The sequence below is a fragment of the Lissotriton helveticus genome, chromosome 9 (genome assembly GCF_964261635.1).
Source record: "Lissotriton helveticus chromosome 9, aLisHel1.1, whole genome shotgun sequence".
In the NCBI taxonomy this organism is placed as follows: domain Eukaryota; kingdom Metazoa; phylum Chordata; class Amphibia; order Caudata; family Salamandridae; genus Lissotriton; species Lissotriton helveticus.
Window position 1 is genome coordinate 1,289,913,828 of NC_136070.1, and position 17,377 is coordinate 1,289,931,204.

Genomic DNA, 17,377 nt, shown 5'->3' on the forward strand with positions numbered 1-17,377 from the left:
CCTCACAATGCACTGCTGCCTACCCACATTTTAAATCAGTAATGACAACTCATATGAATAAATAATAATAAACGAACTGCGAAATTTGCAATAAAATTAGGGATGATAAAACTGTGCATGGAGGAAGCGTGATTTATAGTTACAAAACGGCACGAGTTATAGTTTCTTGGGATGTATGTAACTATAACTGCTGAATTTCTCTGGTTTTTGTGTGTGTGTGAAATATAAACCTAACTATAACGTCCCTCTAACCTTTGGTTTGTTAGTGAATATATAAATATATATATATATAAATAATATTACACGCACACGGAATAATACGAGTGCACAAATATGTAATCGATGTGTAATAATAGTCAACGCTCTCAGTCCTGCTGCTAGGCTGAGAGAGAGGCCTCTACTTTTAACCCTCTCATTTTATCACCGACCTGTCCGGGGCAGCACCTCCTCACTGAGCCCTAATCTTCAAGTCATTGCTACCACCCCCAAATTCAACATAGCCATGAATTTAGAAACATGATGCAGAAGAGACCAGAAGCTGCAACCAACAGCTCCAGAAAATAAACATTCTAAAAATCATGCAAGCATTCTATTGCTGAAGGTGAAGCACTTACCTGTCAATAAGTGGCCGCTCCAGGGCAGTGAAGGAGGATTTATAAGTGAAGAAGCTGGTCATTTGAGTCAATGAGCTGCAGGACATGTGGGCAGGTTTGATGCAGTAGAACGGATACTCATCCATGTTCTCCATCATGTTGCACACTTCCTCTTCAGTGTCCAGGTCATACCCGCACACGGCTTCAATCGTATGTGTTGCATTGGTATATTTCACCTTAGTTGCCATATAAGTATAACCCGCATTGCGCCCCCTCCACAGGGCTGCCACTGCTTCACTAGGGTGGATCAAAAACAAGGACACTTTCACTTTTCCTTCCCAGAAAAATGTAAACTGCACATGATATGTTCCATTGTGGAAATCTACAATGTTCCCAGAAGCTCCTGCCCCGCGATCCGGTGAGTAGATCCTTGCTCGTAGGTAGTCGCCTCCATATTTCTTCTTTTTGCCCAAGTAATCGAAGACGTCAAGCTGAAGAGTTACATTGTCCCCAATGCAGTATCTGTCTCTGGGGTTTATGAGGGACACCTTGCTCTTTGCCGCACACGTTGTGTTATCCAGGTGGGTGAAGCTTACATTGGGTATCAGTTTATCTATTTCTCTCATGATCCTTTCTACTTGTAGTACAGTGTCTTTTGGTTGAGCTTTCCACTGGGGCACATCTTCAGCCCTCCTGGGGACCTTTGGAAAGTTCATCAATGTGAACTTCGTTTTGTCTTGTAGGTCATCTTCCAGGTTCTCGGAGAGGGGTTTTGAGAATGAAATCTTTTGACAAAAATGACTTACAGTGGGAAACTGCCAGAAAAAATAAACAAATAAACACGTCAATTCAAGGCAATGATCTTTAGTCGAAAGTCTGAGATGATCATAAGATCATACATACAAAAAGCAATAAAAACAGAATCATATAGAATCGATAATTCAAGGAGCACCTTTCTGCACAAACACAATCCTGAGAAGCCTATTTCTCTTTCAATGTGTGCTTTAGAATGCAGCACACATAGAAAGAGAAAGTAATGAGGAGAAATACAGATATTTCTCCTTGTCACTCCTCTCCTGGGAAGGCGTATCTTTTTGGGGCATTCCCAGGTCTACTAGTTCTGGTAAATCTAGGAATGCATCAGAAACAATGAGCGTTGCATGGGAGCACCCACCGCCCACGGAAGGCCTTCCCAGGGCAGGGTAAGGCAATGCAGGGATTTGCACTGTGTTGACTTACTCCACATTTACGGAACCACTCAGGGCCACACAAAGCGGCTTTGCATGGCTTCATAAACCACATGTAAGGTTTTGCACCATGTTCTGTGGTGCAAAAGCGATGCAAACGGTCTCATAAATAAACCCCTGAATGTTTAGTCCCTTAAAAGAGGCAGCAGAAAATGATATCTAAAACCATTATATAGTTTAAAAAAAAACATAAAATGCAAGGTTGTTTGGCCAGAAGCACCATCACAGGGACTTACACTTTCATGTAAATTCCAAAAGTGTCCTAAAGGAAAACATACGAGAAAGCTAATTGTACCGGTTCTAAACCTCAACAGCAGGGACCTCCCCAGCCACTGCTACTAGCGTGAAGTAAGGCTCCACGCCGACATTAGACTTTAGTATTGCACATTACTGTTGCAATGGATCTCTAAAATCATCAGTTTCCCATGATAAGCCTTGAGGAGTCAAACACACAAACTTAACATCCATCTCATCCTTCTGCACATGGTTGCAGGATGTTCAAAGATAGAGGATCTATCTGTGTTCCCACAGTTCTGCTTAACGTATGTGAACCAAGGTATTTTTAGAGTATACTCGAAACACAGGCAGTCTGTGATTAGAGCTTGATTTAAAGTATCCCAAGGATTGCTCCAGAGTGAGCGTCTCAACAAGAGCGGTCCCAGTGTGATGTGATCATCGAGATATGTCGGAGCAAGTTCTTCATGGCTGTTAGAAATGGGGCTCTCTAGTTGGCAGTGGCTTGCACCCCATCCAAGTAGTGACCCTTCCTTCTTGTCAGGGTAAGGCAGTTACACACCAAAGATAACCCCTGCTCGTCCCCTTGGTAGCTTATCTCAGAGGCAATATGTAAAGCATTTGTACACAAAAACGTAATAACACAGTGAAAACACTACAAAAGGAAACCACTCCAGTTTAGGAAAATAACCAATATTTATCTAAATAAAACAAGACCAAAGCAACGATACTCAAATACACACAAGCAAAGATATCACAATTAAAAGGTTCAACCAGCTCAGTCCATCGAAAACTTTGGAGGCATCACGTTTAGCACAAAGTACCTGGGACGCATCAAAATCAAAGGCAAAAACAGGTGCAGTAGAGGCAAGGCACCGGAAAAGCAAAGCAATGTTTCGGTTCCTTACTACAGGGAAGGTGATTTATCAGTTCTTTACTGCCCGGGGAAGTGATGTGTGGGTTCCTTACTGCAGTGCAGGGGAGGTGATGCATCGGTTCCTTACTATGATGGGAGGTGATGTGTCGATTCATTACTGTGAGAGGAGGTGATGCATCTGTGGCCTCGGTTCCTTACTGCTGGGCTACGTCGATGAAGAACTTGGTGCACATGTGCGATGCGTCGAAATCCGTCAATGCAATAGCAGTGAAACAGGTACTGCGTCGATTCTCCCAGCCGTGAGCAGGTAATGCAAAGAATTTTTAGCCGCACAGCAGTTTATTCCTTCTTGTGCTGCTGACAATCTGACAGATTGTCAAGCCCAAGATTGATGACCAGCCCGGACAATGGACACCAATGCTGTGTTGACTTCACTGCTGGAGAGCTTAACAGCTATGCAGCAGGAGGTGCAAACCTCACATTTGAAGAACCAAGATTTGAGAAAGGAAATGGGCACGTTACGTAGGGAAGTAACGGGTCCAACACGCAAAGGTCACGGGTCCAACCCCTACATTAGGATGCCTACTCTTCCTCCTCCAGTGAAAATAGTTCACCCTCCCTCATATGCTACCATGTGAGGGGTGGGTTCTTTGCAGCCTCTTCTGGTCCCCCCTCGACCTCCGATTCCTCTCCTACCGTCCACGTGATCCAGAATACTGGTTTCCCCTTGGCCCCTCCAGAACGATTCTACGGTGACCCAAAGAAATTCGAGACTTTCCTCAACCAATGTCGGCTGCACTTCTTGTGTAAACCTGCAGTTTTTCAGGATGAAGTGGCAAAAATGGCCTTTGTGATGCCCTGGTGCACAGTCTAAATATCGATTCCGAAATTTCGACCTACAGTATTATCGAGTTGGAAATATCGAAGGTGAAGAATATTGAGGTCAAGAATATCGTTGGACAGAAAATCGACCCTAAGGTAAGTAATATCGAATTTTTTTATATCGATGTGAGTAATATCAAAGTTAGTAATATCGATATCAAATATATCGATGTTACTCATTTTGATGTTACTAATATCGATATTTGTTTATTGTTATGTATTTTATATGTATGTGTTATATGTTTTTTGTTAAGTATTTTATTTGTTTTAAATTATATGTGTACTATTTTTTATATATTAATAATGTTATTTTTAAGTTAATTTTATGTTTTAGTACTGGAGCGGGTTGTGGGTTTATAGGGGAATAGGGTGGGAAGTAATTTAATTATCGTAAATTAATTATTAATTTTTAGTAAAGGTAAATTAATTTTAATAAATTTTTGGGTTTAAGTTCTGTAGCGGGTTGTGGGTTTATAGGGGAATTGGGTGGGAAGTAATTTAATTGTATTTAAGTAATGTTTTTTTATTGGTATTGATAATTATTTTATTTTTAATTAATTATTAATTGCTAATTAATTATTTTAATTGGTAATTAATGTTTGTAATTGGTAATTACATTTTTTAATTGCCAATTACTTTTTATAATTTAATTAAACAACGATAGCCGGGGTTATCTTGTTACCTGCTCCAAGGTTCTCAAGAATAAGGACAGCCGATCACTCTTTTTACAGAGGACATGTGAGTTTACTTCACAAATCGGGTCCTCCTCCCATCCGAACCCTGGACATCGCATCTCTGCAAGCTCCCTCCCATTTAATCTCCATATTACAGGTGCTGCAGATGGCTCTGCCCCAGGAGATTCAGTCCATACCATATGGTCTATTCCTGGCCTGCGCGGCTTCCAATGTAATCATAGGACTCCAAAAAAAGAAGAAAAAGGAAAAAAGGAAAAGAATACAAAATAGTAAAAGAAATTAGAGATCGACTTAGCCATAAAGATATCTTTAGAAGGTTATGTTATTATCTTCTTTTACACCAATCATCCAAGATCTTGCAGAATTTGGTTTTCTTCGTTACACATGTAGCTCTATCTAATTTTGCGAATCTATGTATTGAATTAATTCATTCACACTCTAGTGGGCAAACAGGCAAAATCCACTTTATTAATAATTCCCTGTGCGCCAGTAAAAAGAGTACAAACATTTATATTCTATGATTTTTAGTTATCTGCCTTGTAACTTCCTCGTCCGGGGTTATGCCAAAAATTACTTGTGAAAGACTCACCTTAACTTCGAGCCCCACAATACTGGAGATGGTCGCACCTACTTTATGCCAAAAACTATGTATTGATGGACATCGCCAGAACATATGTACGTCGTCCGCATCTTCTTCCCCACATTTTTGGCATTTCGCATTTTTAGAACCAAATTTGGATTTTTAATTGTTAATTACTTTTTATTAATTGGAAATTATTTTTTATTAATTGGTAATTATTGTTTCATGAAAAATATATATTTTTTATTTTTTTATTGTTTACTATATTTTATTTGTTAATTAATTTTTAATTACTAATATGTTTTTTGTTTTGAAAAATATTTTAGTGTTCAATATTTATTATTTGGTAACGAATATTTATTAAATAATATTTATTGGTATTTATTGTTAATTTATTGTTAATTAATTATTCAATTGTAATTATGTTTTTAATAATTATTAATGGGTATTTGCAAATGATGTAGAGTTATTTAAAAATTAAATTATTAATTATTTTATTTACAACAATTATTTATAAGTATGTTATATTTAACTTCTAGGCTATCCAACACTTTCCCTACTGTTGCACTCTCTGGAGTTGGAATAGTAATTTTAAGCCCTACGCTATCCAACGCTTTCCCTACTGTTGCACTCTCTGGAGTTGGAATAGTAATTTTTACCCCTGCGCTATCCAACGCTTTCCCTACTGTTGCACTCTCTGAAGTTGGAATAGTAAATTTTATCCCTACGCTATCCAACACTTTCCCTACTGTTGCACTCTCTGGAGTTGGAATAGTAATTTTTACCCCTACGCTATCCAATGCTTTCCCTACTGTTGCACTTCTTGGAGTTGGAATAGTAATTTTTACCCCTACGCTATCCAACGCTTTCCCTACTGTTGCACTCTCTGGAGTTGGAATAGTAATTTTTACCTCTACGCTATCCAATGGTTTCTCTACTGTTGCGCTCTCTAGAGTGGGAATGGTAATTTTAAGTTCTATGCTATACAACGTTTTTATTACTGTATTTTTTTTAGTTATGGATTTTGAATAGTATTTTTATTTATTTAGCTATTTAATATTTTTTGTATAATTTTAGATAATGTAGTATATAATTAATTTAAAAAATATTAGAAGTATATTTTATTTTTTTAATTTATTAAACATAATTATATACTTTTGATTGATGTTTTTGTTTTATGTTTGTAAATGTATTTGTAATTTATAAATTAATTAAATAATTATTAAAACGTATTGTTAAGTAAGTATATATTATATATTGTCTGTATATGTGTAATTAACGTATTATTATTATATATGTATTATTTATTCATTGTAAACATTATTAAATATTTGTAACTATGTTTATTTTATTTATTAGTGTTATTTACTTTATTTTACATTTATATTTTTACAAAAAAAAAAGATATTTTTAACATCGATATTTTTAACATCTATATTTTTATTTCGATATTTTTGTACTTACCATGTTGTAGATGGGATGTCAATATTCTTCCCTTCGATATTTTAGCATCGATATTTCTGTAGGTCGATATTTTCTAGGTCGATATTTTGTCAGTGATTCTGTTGCCCTATATGGGAGGAAACGCCGCAAGCTGGACCATTCCTTTGATGGAAAGAAATGACCCCGTGTTACACAGATTTCTCGCTTTGAAGACCCTGAGGATAGCTTAAGACCAGAAGATCCGGATCCACCCTTGATCCTCGCTGAAGGGGCTGTCCAGGATGTTTCCATCGCACTGCTCACCTGCAAGGATTTCCTAGAGGACATCAGCGTGTCTTTAGCCACTGTCGATGTTTTGGCCTGGATTCAATTCGTGCGTTGTATGTGCCGTCCTCCGACCTGCAGCTGCAAGTCCTATCATGGCTCATGATACTACGTTGGGAGGACACCTGGGAATCTACAAAATGATTGTTTGTATTGAGCGCTCTTTCTGGTGGTCTACGATACGGAAAGACACAAAAGAGTATCTTCGTAATTGCTCTGTGTGTGCACAAGAAAAAGCTGTTCATTCCAAACCAACGTATTTGCTACAACCCCTGCCTATCCCTCCTCGACCCTGGCACACCGTGTCAACTGATTTTATTGTGGAAATGCCCCCCTGTGAGGGTTACACAGTGGTCTTAGTGATCGTGGATCACTTAACCAAGATGGGACATTTTATACCCTTGGAGGGGTTGCCTACATCCTCTGAATTAGCCCTCATAATTCTTCAGCATGTGATGAGAGCCCATGGAATACCCAGCGTTTCATTACAAACCAAGGAACACAGTTCACCTCTCGGTTTAGGAGGGCGTTATGTAAAACAATGGATATCAACGCCAGGCTCTCCACTAGCTATCACCCCCAAACAAATGGGAAGACCGAACGCCTAAATCAAACGCTGGAACAATATCTTTGGTGCTTTACACTACAAATCACCATGGACTGGGTCACTCTGCTCTGGATGGCTGAGTTTGCCAACAAAAACGCGGAACACTCTACGCTAGGGTGCTCTCCTTTCTTCTGTCTGTACGGGCACCACCCCAACATGCTTCCATTTGAGTGGCCTGTCCAATTCAGGCTCCCTAGCGTTCATGAACAGCACGCGCATCAGAGGGCTGTGTTGCTGGATGCAAAACAACATCTTGCTGTAGCACAATCGGCGCATAAACGCTTTGCGGACCAGAAGAGAACCGAGGAACCTGAGTACAAAGTGGGGGATAAGGTTTGGCTAGCTACAAAAAACCTGCACCTTAAGGGAGTGGATAAGTTAAAACCCAAGTACATTGGTCCCTACAGTATTGATGAAATCAGAAACCCTGTGGCCTTGAAGCTGTCCTTCCCCCAGTCATGGCGCATCAACCCAGTTTTTCACCTGTCCCTACTCCAGCCCTGCCCTGTCAGTATGAAGTTACCAGAATGTCCTCTCCTCATGGAGGTCGATGGACAGGATGAGTACCAAGTGCAGGAGCTCCTAGATTCCCGTCTAGTTAGGGGGCGAGTGCAGTATCTAGTAGAATGGAAAGGTTTTGGGGTGGAGGACAGAACATGGGAACCAAAACAGAATCTCCACTGCCCTGAACTCGTAGAACGCGTTCATGCAGACAATCCAGGAAAGCCTGGACGACTGCCGAGTCGGCGATCCTTGAGAGGGGGTTCTGTCGCCCTCCTACACACACGTAAGGCATAAATGCAATATAGGTATTTTCCCTGTAGACCTGGGCAGCTGTATCAAAGATGTGGCGGCCCGCTCCACTACAAATCCCAGAAGGCAGCAGGGCCACACAGAACCAAATAATACCTCCCTCAAAGGCACGCCTGCTATTTAAGCACTTCCGGTGCAAGGGGAAGACGCTTGACAATCTCGCCGGTCGCCTTCCTGTGAGTTTCCTGGTAAGTGGACGCTTTCCTTCCCGCTGGATTAAGAATTCCTGCAGAGGACTTCAAAAGACCGGAGAGGCACTTGCAGGTTATTTCGCAAATTTGCGGCGTGCCAGCCGTCCGTCACCCACTAGCCGAATTATCCTGAGCGAGGACTTCAAAAGAACCGGAATTCCTTCGTGTGTTCATTCCTTGAGCTGTCAGATTCACACGTCCCTGCAGGGCAGCGTCATGTACCGTGACATTTCGGAAATAGGAGAAGTGTCGGAGCATTCTTCTTCGCCCTGTTTCCGCATACTGTTGTTTGGTGCTATGTTTTAAGAGCGCGCTACTCACACTTTGTGCTTCCTCTGAGTAGACCCCCCCTGCGGTTTCCTGAACCGGTTGGGGTTGCTATTCACATTGCGCTGTGCTGGCTAACAGCAAACTGTAACTATTGTGAGACCTCTCTCCGCTCTGTGATTTGAACAGCGTGGAAGCGCCAGGTTCTGCATTGCCTCCAGGCAAACCATGACTTTTAGGGAATTCCTTTTCTGTTATGTCATGAACATTAATTGCAATTCTACAGGTAAATTGGGTGCATGACAGAAAGAGAGCATTGACTGTGGATCAGGGGGTGTGGCCGTTATCCTGTACCATTCATATTTGTCTCCTGTCTTCTTTTGTCTTCCATGCAGTGTTTCTGTGTGCACACCTAGACCAGACCTAGGAAGCAATGATTCCCGGCAGAAGTTTGTTATTTTGTCCCCTTCCCTTTTCCCCAGGGTACTATCTTCCACCGTTGTGTTCAAACATACTGTGGGGAGTAGTGCCCAGGCGAGGAGGGAAGCTTTTCTGCACGACATCGTCCCCGCTGGCTGCTAGGCAGAGGTTAGTGGCGAATTTACTCCTTCTTGAGATGCTGACAATCTGACACCACCTGGTGTCAAGCTTTATCATTGACCAGTCCTCGCCCTCTTAAAACTTGGTGTGATAGAGGGCGGGCACACACCTGACGACAGGGATGCACTTCTAAACTAAGTGGGGGTCCTTAGAGAAATAGTGAGGTTAAAAAGCCATTATAGATGTCAAATTACATTTTAATGTTCCTGGCATCTATATGGTAATTAAAACAAAGTGATCGGTGTAATGGGGATATAATTGTCCCCCCACCGATGTCAATAAGGTCGACATGTTTCTGCCAGTGGCCCAGTAGGGTCCGTGGCAGTCATCAGGACCTAGACAAATAGATAAACTGCGGGCTCCACTCTTACCAAACTGTGGTGAGAGGATTTCCACTGGGTGGGGTGATAAAGATCACACTCCACCGTGAACTGGCCTGTATCTAAAGCCTGAAAGAAAAACCGATTGGTTAAGAACCGTGACAGAGCACTAGAAACACAAAACATTAAGTAATCAGTCACACACACTGAGAGACTATTGTGAGTGGCTATGAGTGCAGCAGTCATGACAATCATCTGTGCACCAGAGAGGAGAAGTTGTCTCCAAAATTGCTTACCCTGTGGTTGGGACACTGTGCCCCATAGGAGGGTGAGGGCAGGGGACCCCTTAGGTCTAGCGGTAAAAGTATAATGAGGAGAAAAAAACACACTACAAGATGCTTAAACAAAGGTAGGTCCTAAAACGAACACACATGAGGTCGCAAAGGCGGGGACCACGTCACGTATCAGTAAGAGTTTGAATGGGTGGATGAATGTGCTTCCTTTACAGGTATTTAAAACCTGATATTCTACAGAACCATCACATCTCATACAATACCTGGCAGATGAGAGGTGTACTGCTGAGAGGCGTGGTTTATTCCGGCACCAGCTGAGGTTGTGGAGCTGAACTGCGCATGTCAGGTTGGCCGGTATTGTGCGTGTGCCCAGCCTGACCTGGCAGTTCAGGCGTTCCCAGGCATCGCTGTTGGTGAGATGTGGAACCAGGGACACCCCCCCTTGGTCTCGGATGAAGCGATGTGTTCTTCTGCCCCATCCAATCCCTGTTGTGCTCTCATGCTGTTTACTAATATGAACAGCATAAGAGCAGTGCTCTCATTGGCTGAAGCGCATGATGCTTTCGTTTACCCGTGGCCGCCAATCACAGCTCTTCAGGGTGTAGGGTTCTTAAGAGTCAGCCGCAGGTGTGCAAAGAAGGTCGAACACAGAGGTAAGGTGAGTATTTTTTAGGATATTGCATCCTATGTAATATACCTGGGGCCTCATTTATGAGCCCTTGCATCACTTTTGCACCACTGGTGCGTCACTTTTTGTGACGCACCAGCAGTGTAAAAAATGCGCCTTGTGGCGCCATATTCACAAAGTGACGCATCTAGGTAGATGCGTCACTTTGTAAACCCCTGCGTTACATTATACCTGCGCTAGGTATAATGTATGCAGGGGGCGGTGTTCCCACGCAAGAAAGGGTCATAGAAGTGACGTAGTGAAATCTACCAGATTTCGCCGAGCCACTTCTAGGACGCAAATGCGTCAATTTCTTACACCTGCCTCACAGCAGGCGTAAGACTGACGCAGGCCCTTTCACTTGGGGCTGGCCCCATGTGAAGGACACATTGCTGGAGTTGCGTCACTTTTGCGCTTACAGATACGTGAGAAATACGGACGTATCTGTAACTCCTTGCGACATGATGCGTCATACAGTAAATATGACGCATCATTGGTGTCGCAAGGAGGGCGCAATGAAAAGTGACGCATCACTGTTTTCACGCAGCGATGCGTCACTTCTCATAAATAAGGCCCCTGGTGCTCATGTAAAGTGCTCCCATACCGTCAGGTGAAGATGGCGCTAGGTAAAGACTGGCAACAAATCCCATTTATTATCCGCAGCATGAGGCCTCTAATGGCCTTGCAGCATGGTTCTGGTGTATAAAAAAATCAAATTTACCCTATGAATGCCCACCATTTTTGAGAGACCAGACACTACTGCTGTAAACATATATACACTCTGTGAGTGCTACCGAAAAATAAAATCAGCAAAAACAAGGAAATATGGGAGGGACATGGCAGAGGCAACTAACAGAGGGGAAGCAAGCATTTTTTTTAAATGCCCCGGAGTCTGAGCACTAGCGGCGGAAGGACATTAATAAACCTATCAGTCTGTACTTGGTGCAAGCACATAAACGCAACACGAAGAAGAACGTGAAGCCGCACCCACTGACAAATGAAATGGGAGTGACAATGATTTCTACCAACAGAAAATATCAGGAGGGCTTGGGGCCGTTTTTAGGATTTGTTTTTAGAAACAAAAAATAGTTCTAAAACCCACGGGGTCTCATTTCCATAGAATAATGCAGAGCGGTGCCGCAAGCCATGTGGCTGCGCTGCGTTGATTCCGAAGCAAAGGGATGCGTCATATCTACAAAGATATGACGCATCCCTTTGCTCTCCGCTGAGCTGGCGCACAATTGTTGCCCTGCGCCGACGCAGGCACCCCTACACCACGGTGCAAGGATGCCTGCCGGGAACCACCGCTAGATTCAGAACAAGTCGAACTGCAAGGACGCCGAAAGTGGCCCTGCTGACTTGGTGGCCATCCCGAAGCTAATACGCGCTACAATTGCCCAAGGTTCAGACGGAATAGATCTGACCCACACCGAAAAAGATTGGTGAGTAAAACAACATCACCTATCTCACTTTTAAGAACCACAATTGGCTCTTAATCTCACCGGTCGTGACGAAAGCCTCCAGAGATTCCAGGAGGCTGAAACATGTTGACCTGAATGACCACAAAACACCGGTGCGTTAGACCAGTAACATAGTCTACCAACGCACGATTTTGGCCCTTTTAATTTCCAACTTCACATACCTCAAGAATAAAAAACAAGAGGTACGAATTTAGGAATTTTTACTCACTCTCTCCGAACACCTGCACTAACCCTTTTTTAACTCTGACCACTACTGTCAAACCAGCGGGTCTCCCTCCATGTGGAGGACAGCATAACTTACAAAGAAGAGACCCAATGATCATGCTGTTACGGTACACATAGGCGGAAAATCAACATAGACCACCCAACGCCTGTGTCCGTATATGAGGGTTGTTTTATAACGAAGATCAGCCACACAATTTGTGACCCTGGCGACACAGGACAAGTGGTCCGCTCCCCCCCTTGATTTGTATGCAAGGATGCCTGCGTCACGGGGATGATTGCTTCCTGCACAAAAACAATCCCCAGAAGTGATTTCCTTGTTCTATGCGTGTGCAGAATGCAGCACGCACAGGTAGAGGGAAAAAAAGTGTAGAAATTAATACATTTCTCCTCGCTGCGCCTCCCTGCGCCTCCCCTGTGGAGTCGTAGCATTCACACACATTTCCAGATTTACGATTTCTTGTAAATCTGGAAATGTGTCAGGTTCCATGGGTGTTGCGCGGGAATGACCATAGCAACACCCGTGGAAGGCCCTTGTTACGCAAAGTGCTGCGTGTGAAGGGGCCGTATTTACAAGGACAGGAAAGGTCACACAGGGTGGCTTTTCCGGTCCTTGTAATTATGGAGCAGAAAAATGCCCCTTGGTAGCCAAACCTCAAAGCTTATAAGAGCTGTCAATAGGAGGTCAGGGAATCTGGAAGAAGAGTAATAAATATCACAGAAGATCGCACTAACACGGCAAGATACCGTGAATGTCTTGAGGCCGGAAGCCTGCGGGTATGGTTGTTCCTTTTGAGAATGCAGAGTCCTTGTAAACATGATGCCCGTGCACACACCTAGCCGCTGTTAACGGTGTCCTAGTTTTCAAGGCAGGCATAATGTAAACAGTTTAGGCGGCAGTTGTCAACTGCAAATATGAATAAATGAGAGTTAAAGCGATGGTGTAAAAGGCACAGTGACAGAGCTTAAGATAGTACCTCAGTCACAGTGGGATCAGTGAAAAGGAGAGCAACCAACCTGAAACAATCAGTACTTGGTCCATGCTCCAGCTGAAAGAAGAGGAAGTGATGCCAGGATACACTGGCCAACTAGAAGACAGCAAATTAGAGTGACAATGAATGGAAAGCAATGGGCTGGCGGCAAGCGCCTTATTATCTGCAATATATCTTGCAAGTGAGAGCTTATGCAGCCCATACTCTGTCACAGGCGAGACCTGGAAAGATGACAACTCAGCATTTGAAAATGGCTGTAGGCAGTTGTAAGACAGTTTGAATTTGAGGACTACTTTAGAAGAGCTCTTACAGTGCAGGAAAGTGGCTTTCTGTTGCAGTGCCCCCCCACACTTTGTATCTTGCTTTTGATGCAACTTTAACTGTTGGACGCTAGGTCCCTGCTGTCCAGGTTCCCATTACCAGAGTTCTTTCCCCAAAACTATACCCCAATTGGTACAACTCCAGGCACCACTTTAAGTCGAAAGTAAATAGTACCCCCGGTACCGAGGGCAAGGGTGCAGAAGAGGGTCCTTGGGCTGCAGCACTGATTGCACCACCACAGGGACCCCTCGCCACGGCCATTGCAGGCTGTGTGCCTTGGTGCAAAGAAAACCAAGGAGTCGGCATGGCACACCGCCCGTGTGCCATGCCACCCATACACTGCAGAAGATATAGGCACGCCACCACTACTGCCGGCCTTTTGCGCTAATGCGGGGTGCACTATATCCAATGTCAGGGCTTGTCAGCATGAATGGACAGATGATCCCGACAACGTCCAGTCCATTCTGAGATGTTATAAGTGCAAAGAGAAGCCATGAAGAGTGCATGGGCTGGACGCTTGCATTAATACATTCACAAAGCAGACCCTCTTTGAGGATCCCCGGAAAACCAATTAAGCACTGGCGTGGTTCCTGACTTTATTTCATCCGCCTGCCGCTACTAGACATGTCTAGGTGCAAAAAAATTAAATCAAAAAAAGGGTTTGTGGTGTCTTTTTCTTTATATATGTTCCTCTTACTACTCCCCTCAAAAACTAAGAAAACCCCTATGGTGAACAGTATTCACAAGGGGAAACAATGTTCCTTATGTGATTTCCAGGGGGAAGGCAAATTCATGTCTTTTTGTAAAAGGACCCTCACTCACCACAAGTGGTTGTTTGTTCAAAGGATACAGGTTTCCTGAAACTGAACCGTGTAGTCCGCCACTTTGTTTTTTAACGCAATACAGGTTGGCCGGTATTAAAATTTTTTGTATATGCCTCAACCTTGTATTTTTTATATTGCACCCACAGTTACACTTTAACTTTAATTTGAGCACTGTTGCACTCACCACATCCCGCTCCGCTGTAAATCAGGCGTTGTAGCACGCTGGGGAGGCACTCGGCCACCCCAGCGGGGACCCAATGATGAAGCATGTCACCAAATAGTGGTGAGTGAGGGTCCTTTTACAAAAAGACATGAATTTGCCTTCCCCCTGGAAATCACATAAGGAACATTGTTTCCCCTTGTGAATACTGTTCACCATAGGGGTTTTCTTAGTTTTTGAGGGGAGTAGTAAGAGGAACATATATAAAGAAAAAGACACCACAAACCCTTTTTTTGATTTAATTTTTTTGCACCTAGACACTCCTTATTTGTTGTTTAAATATTGATTGGGGTACAGGAGTGCCTGCTCATGCCCTTACTCTCTAGTTGTTTATGGCTACTAGACATGTTTCAGACATCTTGAGGTGAGATCAGCTCTCTCAGAGAACAGAGGCAAAGCCTGCTCTGGGCGAAGCTGCATCACACTTCCTCCAGTGCAGGATGGCCTTCCTAAGGTGGAAGCTTCAAAGGCAATTCCGCCTTTGGAATCCGACCCATGAACCTCCAGATAGTGGGGGAAGCCAAGCCCCCTTTCCGGCTCTACTTTTGGTGGGAAAATTAGTTAGATGAGGAAGATGCTCCCCACTTAGCCTGCACCACTTTTAGGGTGAGGCAGGCGATGTGAACCCCTCTCCTGAAATTCCACCATCTTCAGATGGAGGGTACTGCTCCTTCCCACAGGAAGTGGTCACTAGGTGGTGGAGACACCCTAAAGGTAAGTAGCCCACTGGCTACTACCTGTCTCTCCAAGTAACACCCCGAAATTCAGAGGTATATTTACAAGGAACTGACACATCTGCATAGATGCGTCAGTTTCCTTGGGTCAATTCCACATGTCCTTGCGCCACCATGGATGCACTGTATTTACAATACAGTGCACCATGGCGCAAGGAATTAAATGTGCGTCAAAAATTCTGACGCATCTGTTGAGCAAAAGTGATGCATTGTTGGAGTTGGTCACAAAAGTAACGGAACTCCAGCAATGCGCCAGAAAACATAGGTGGCTCCCATGTAAAAAGCCCAGCGTCAATACTTACGCCTGGTCCGAGCAGGCGTAGGGATTTTTACGCAGTGAAGGTGTAGAATGATGCAGTGAAATCTTGTCAATTTCACTGCGCCAGTTCTACGGGGAATTTTGCATGGGAACGCCTACCCTGCATACATAATACCTGGCGCAGTGAAATGTACAAGATTTCATACAGAGAGATGTGTCACATTGTAAATTGGACGCATTTTTTACGCCGCCACTGCATCACAAAAGTGACTCAACAGCAGCTCAAAAGTGTCCCAAGGGGCTTGTAAATTTGCCCCAGTGTATTTAGGTGGCATCCTGAGACCTGAACATCAGATCCTGCTGACCTCAAAATAAGAAAGACACTGAAGAGCTGCAAAGAGCAGGGAGAAGAGGATGTGTGACTGACCTGGCACCAAACCTCCCAGCCTTCCTGCTGACTCCGAACCCTGCACCAAAGTCGTCTCATCCTGCAGCTTTTCTCCAAGAACCCGGGAGCCCTGTCTGCCTTTGACCAGGAACTTCCTTGGATTGGTTGATCCAGTCCCCCGCATGTTGTTGTTGAACGAACATCAGAAGAATCCCCACCAAAGTGCTTGCCGTTGAGTTGGTCAAAGTGGTGCCACCCACCCGCAAAATGGCTACAAGTGATAGTGGTAGTGGGCTCTCTTCAAATTTCTGAGCCCCTGCAGCACTCCGGTTGACCTCCAGCTTGTTAATTCTCAGACTCTCTCGCGAAGCGGGAGACTTTTATGCTCGCTTATAACTGCTTTTAAAAACTTCGTTTTAGCCTGTAATACTGTGTCACTTTGAATCTGAATTGTGTCAGTCACTGCTCGCACCCGATTCCGCCCAGCAGATTAATTGCTGATGCGGAGAGGGTTGCCATAGCAACGCCGCCCTTCGGCTACAAGCCACGCCCCTTCACGCTGCTCACGCCCACATCCAGCCCATAAAAAGCGAAGCGCTGATCACTAGCGCTGTCGCTCAGACTCTCTCGTGAGGCGGGAGACTTTTATGCTCGCTTATAACTGCTTTTAAAAACTTCATTTTAGCCTGTAATACTGTGTCACTTTGAATCTGAATTGTGTCAGTCACTGCTCGCACCCGATTCCGCCCAGCAGATTAATTGCTGATGCGGAGAGGGTTGCCATAGCAACGCCGCCCTTCGGCTACAAGCCACGCCCCTTCACGCTGCTCACGCCCACATCCAGCCCATAAAAAGCGAAGCGCTGATCACTAGCGCTGTCGCTCAGACTCTCTCGTGAGGCGGGAGACTTTTATGCTCGCTTATAACTGCTTTTAAAAACTTCATTTTAGCCTGTAATACTGTGTCACTTTGAATCTGAATTGTGTCAGTCACTGCTCGCACCCGATTCCGCCCAGCAGATTAATTGCTGATGCGGAGAGGGTTGCCATAGCAACGCCGCCCTTCGGCTACAAGCCACGCCCCTTCACGCTGCTCACGCCCACATCCAGCCCATAAAAAGCGAAGCGCTGATCACTAGCGCTGTCGCTCAGACTCTCTCGTGAGGCGGGAGACTTTTATGCTCGCTTATAACTGCTTTTAAAAACTTCATTTTAGCCTGTAATACTGTGTCACTTTGAATCTGAATTGTGTCAGTCACTGCTCGCACCCGATTCTGCCCAGCAGATTAATTGCTGATGCGGAG

General features: G+C 44.0%; 1 protein-coding gene across 1 annotated transcript in view; it reads right to left on the reverse strand.

The window, feature by feature from the left end:
* Positions 1 to 17,377, reverse strand: part of LOC144780829 (NXPE family member 1-like) — a 164,735-nt gene that overhangs the window by 58,663 nt on the left and 88,695 nt on the right. Inside the window, exon 4 of the mRNA XM_078659329.1 lies at positions 615 to 1,408. Coding sequence (XP_078515455.1) covers positions 615 to 1,408 — 794 coding nt within the window. The remainder of the gene's footprint in view (positions 1 to 614; positions 1,409 to 17,377) is intronic.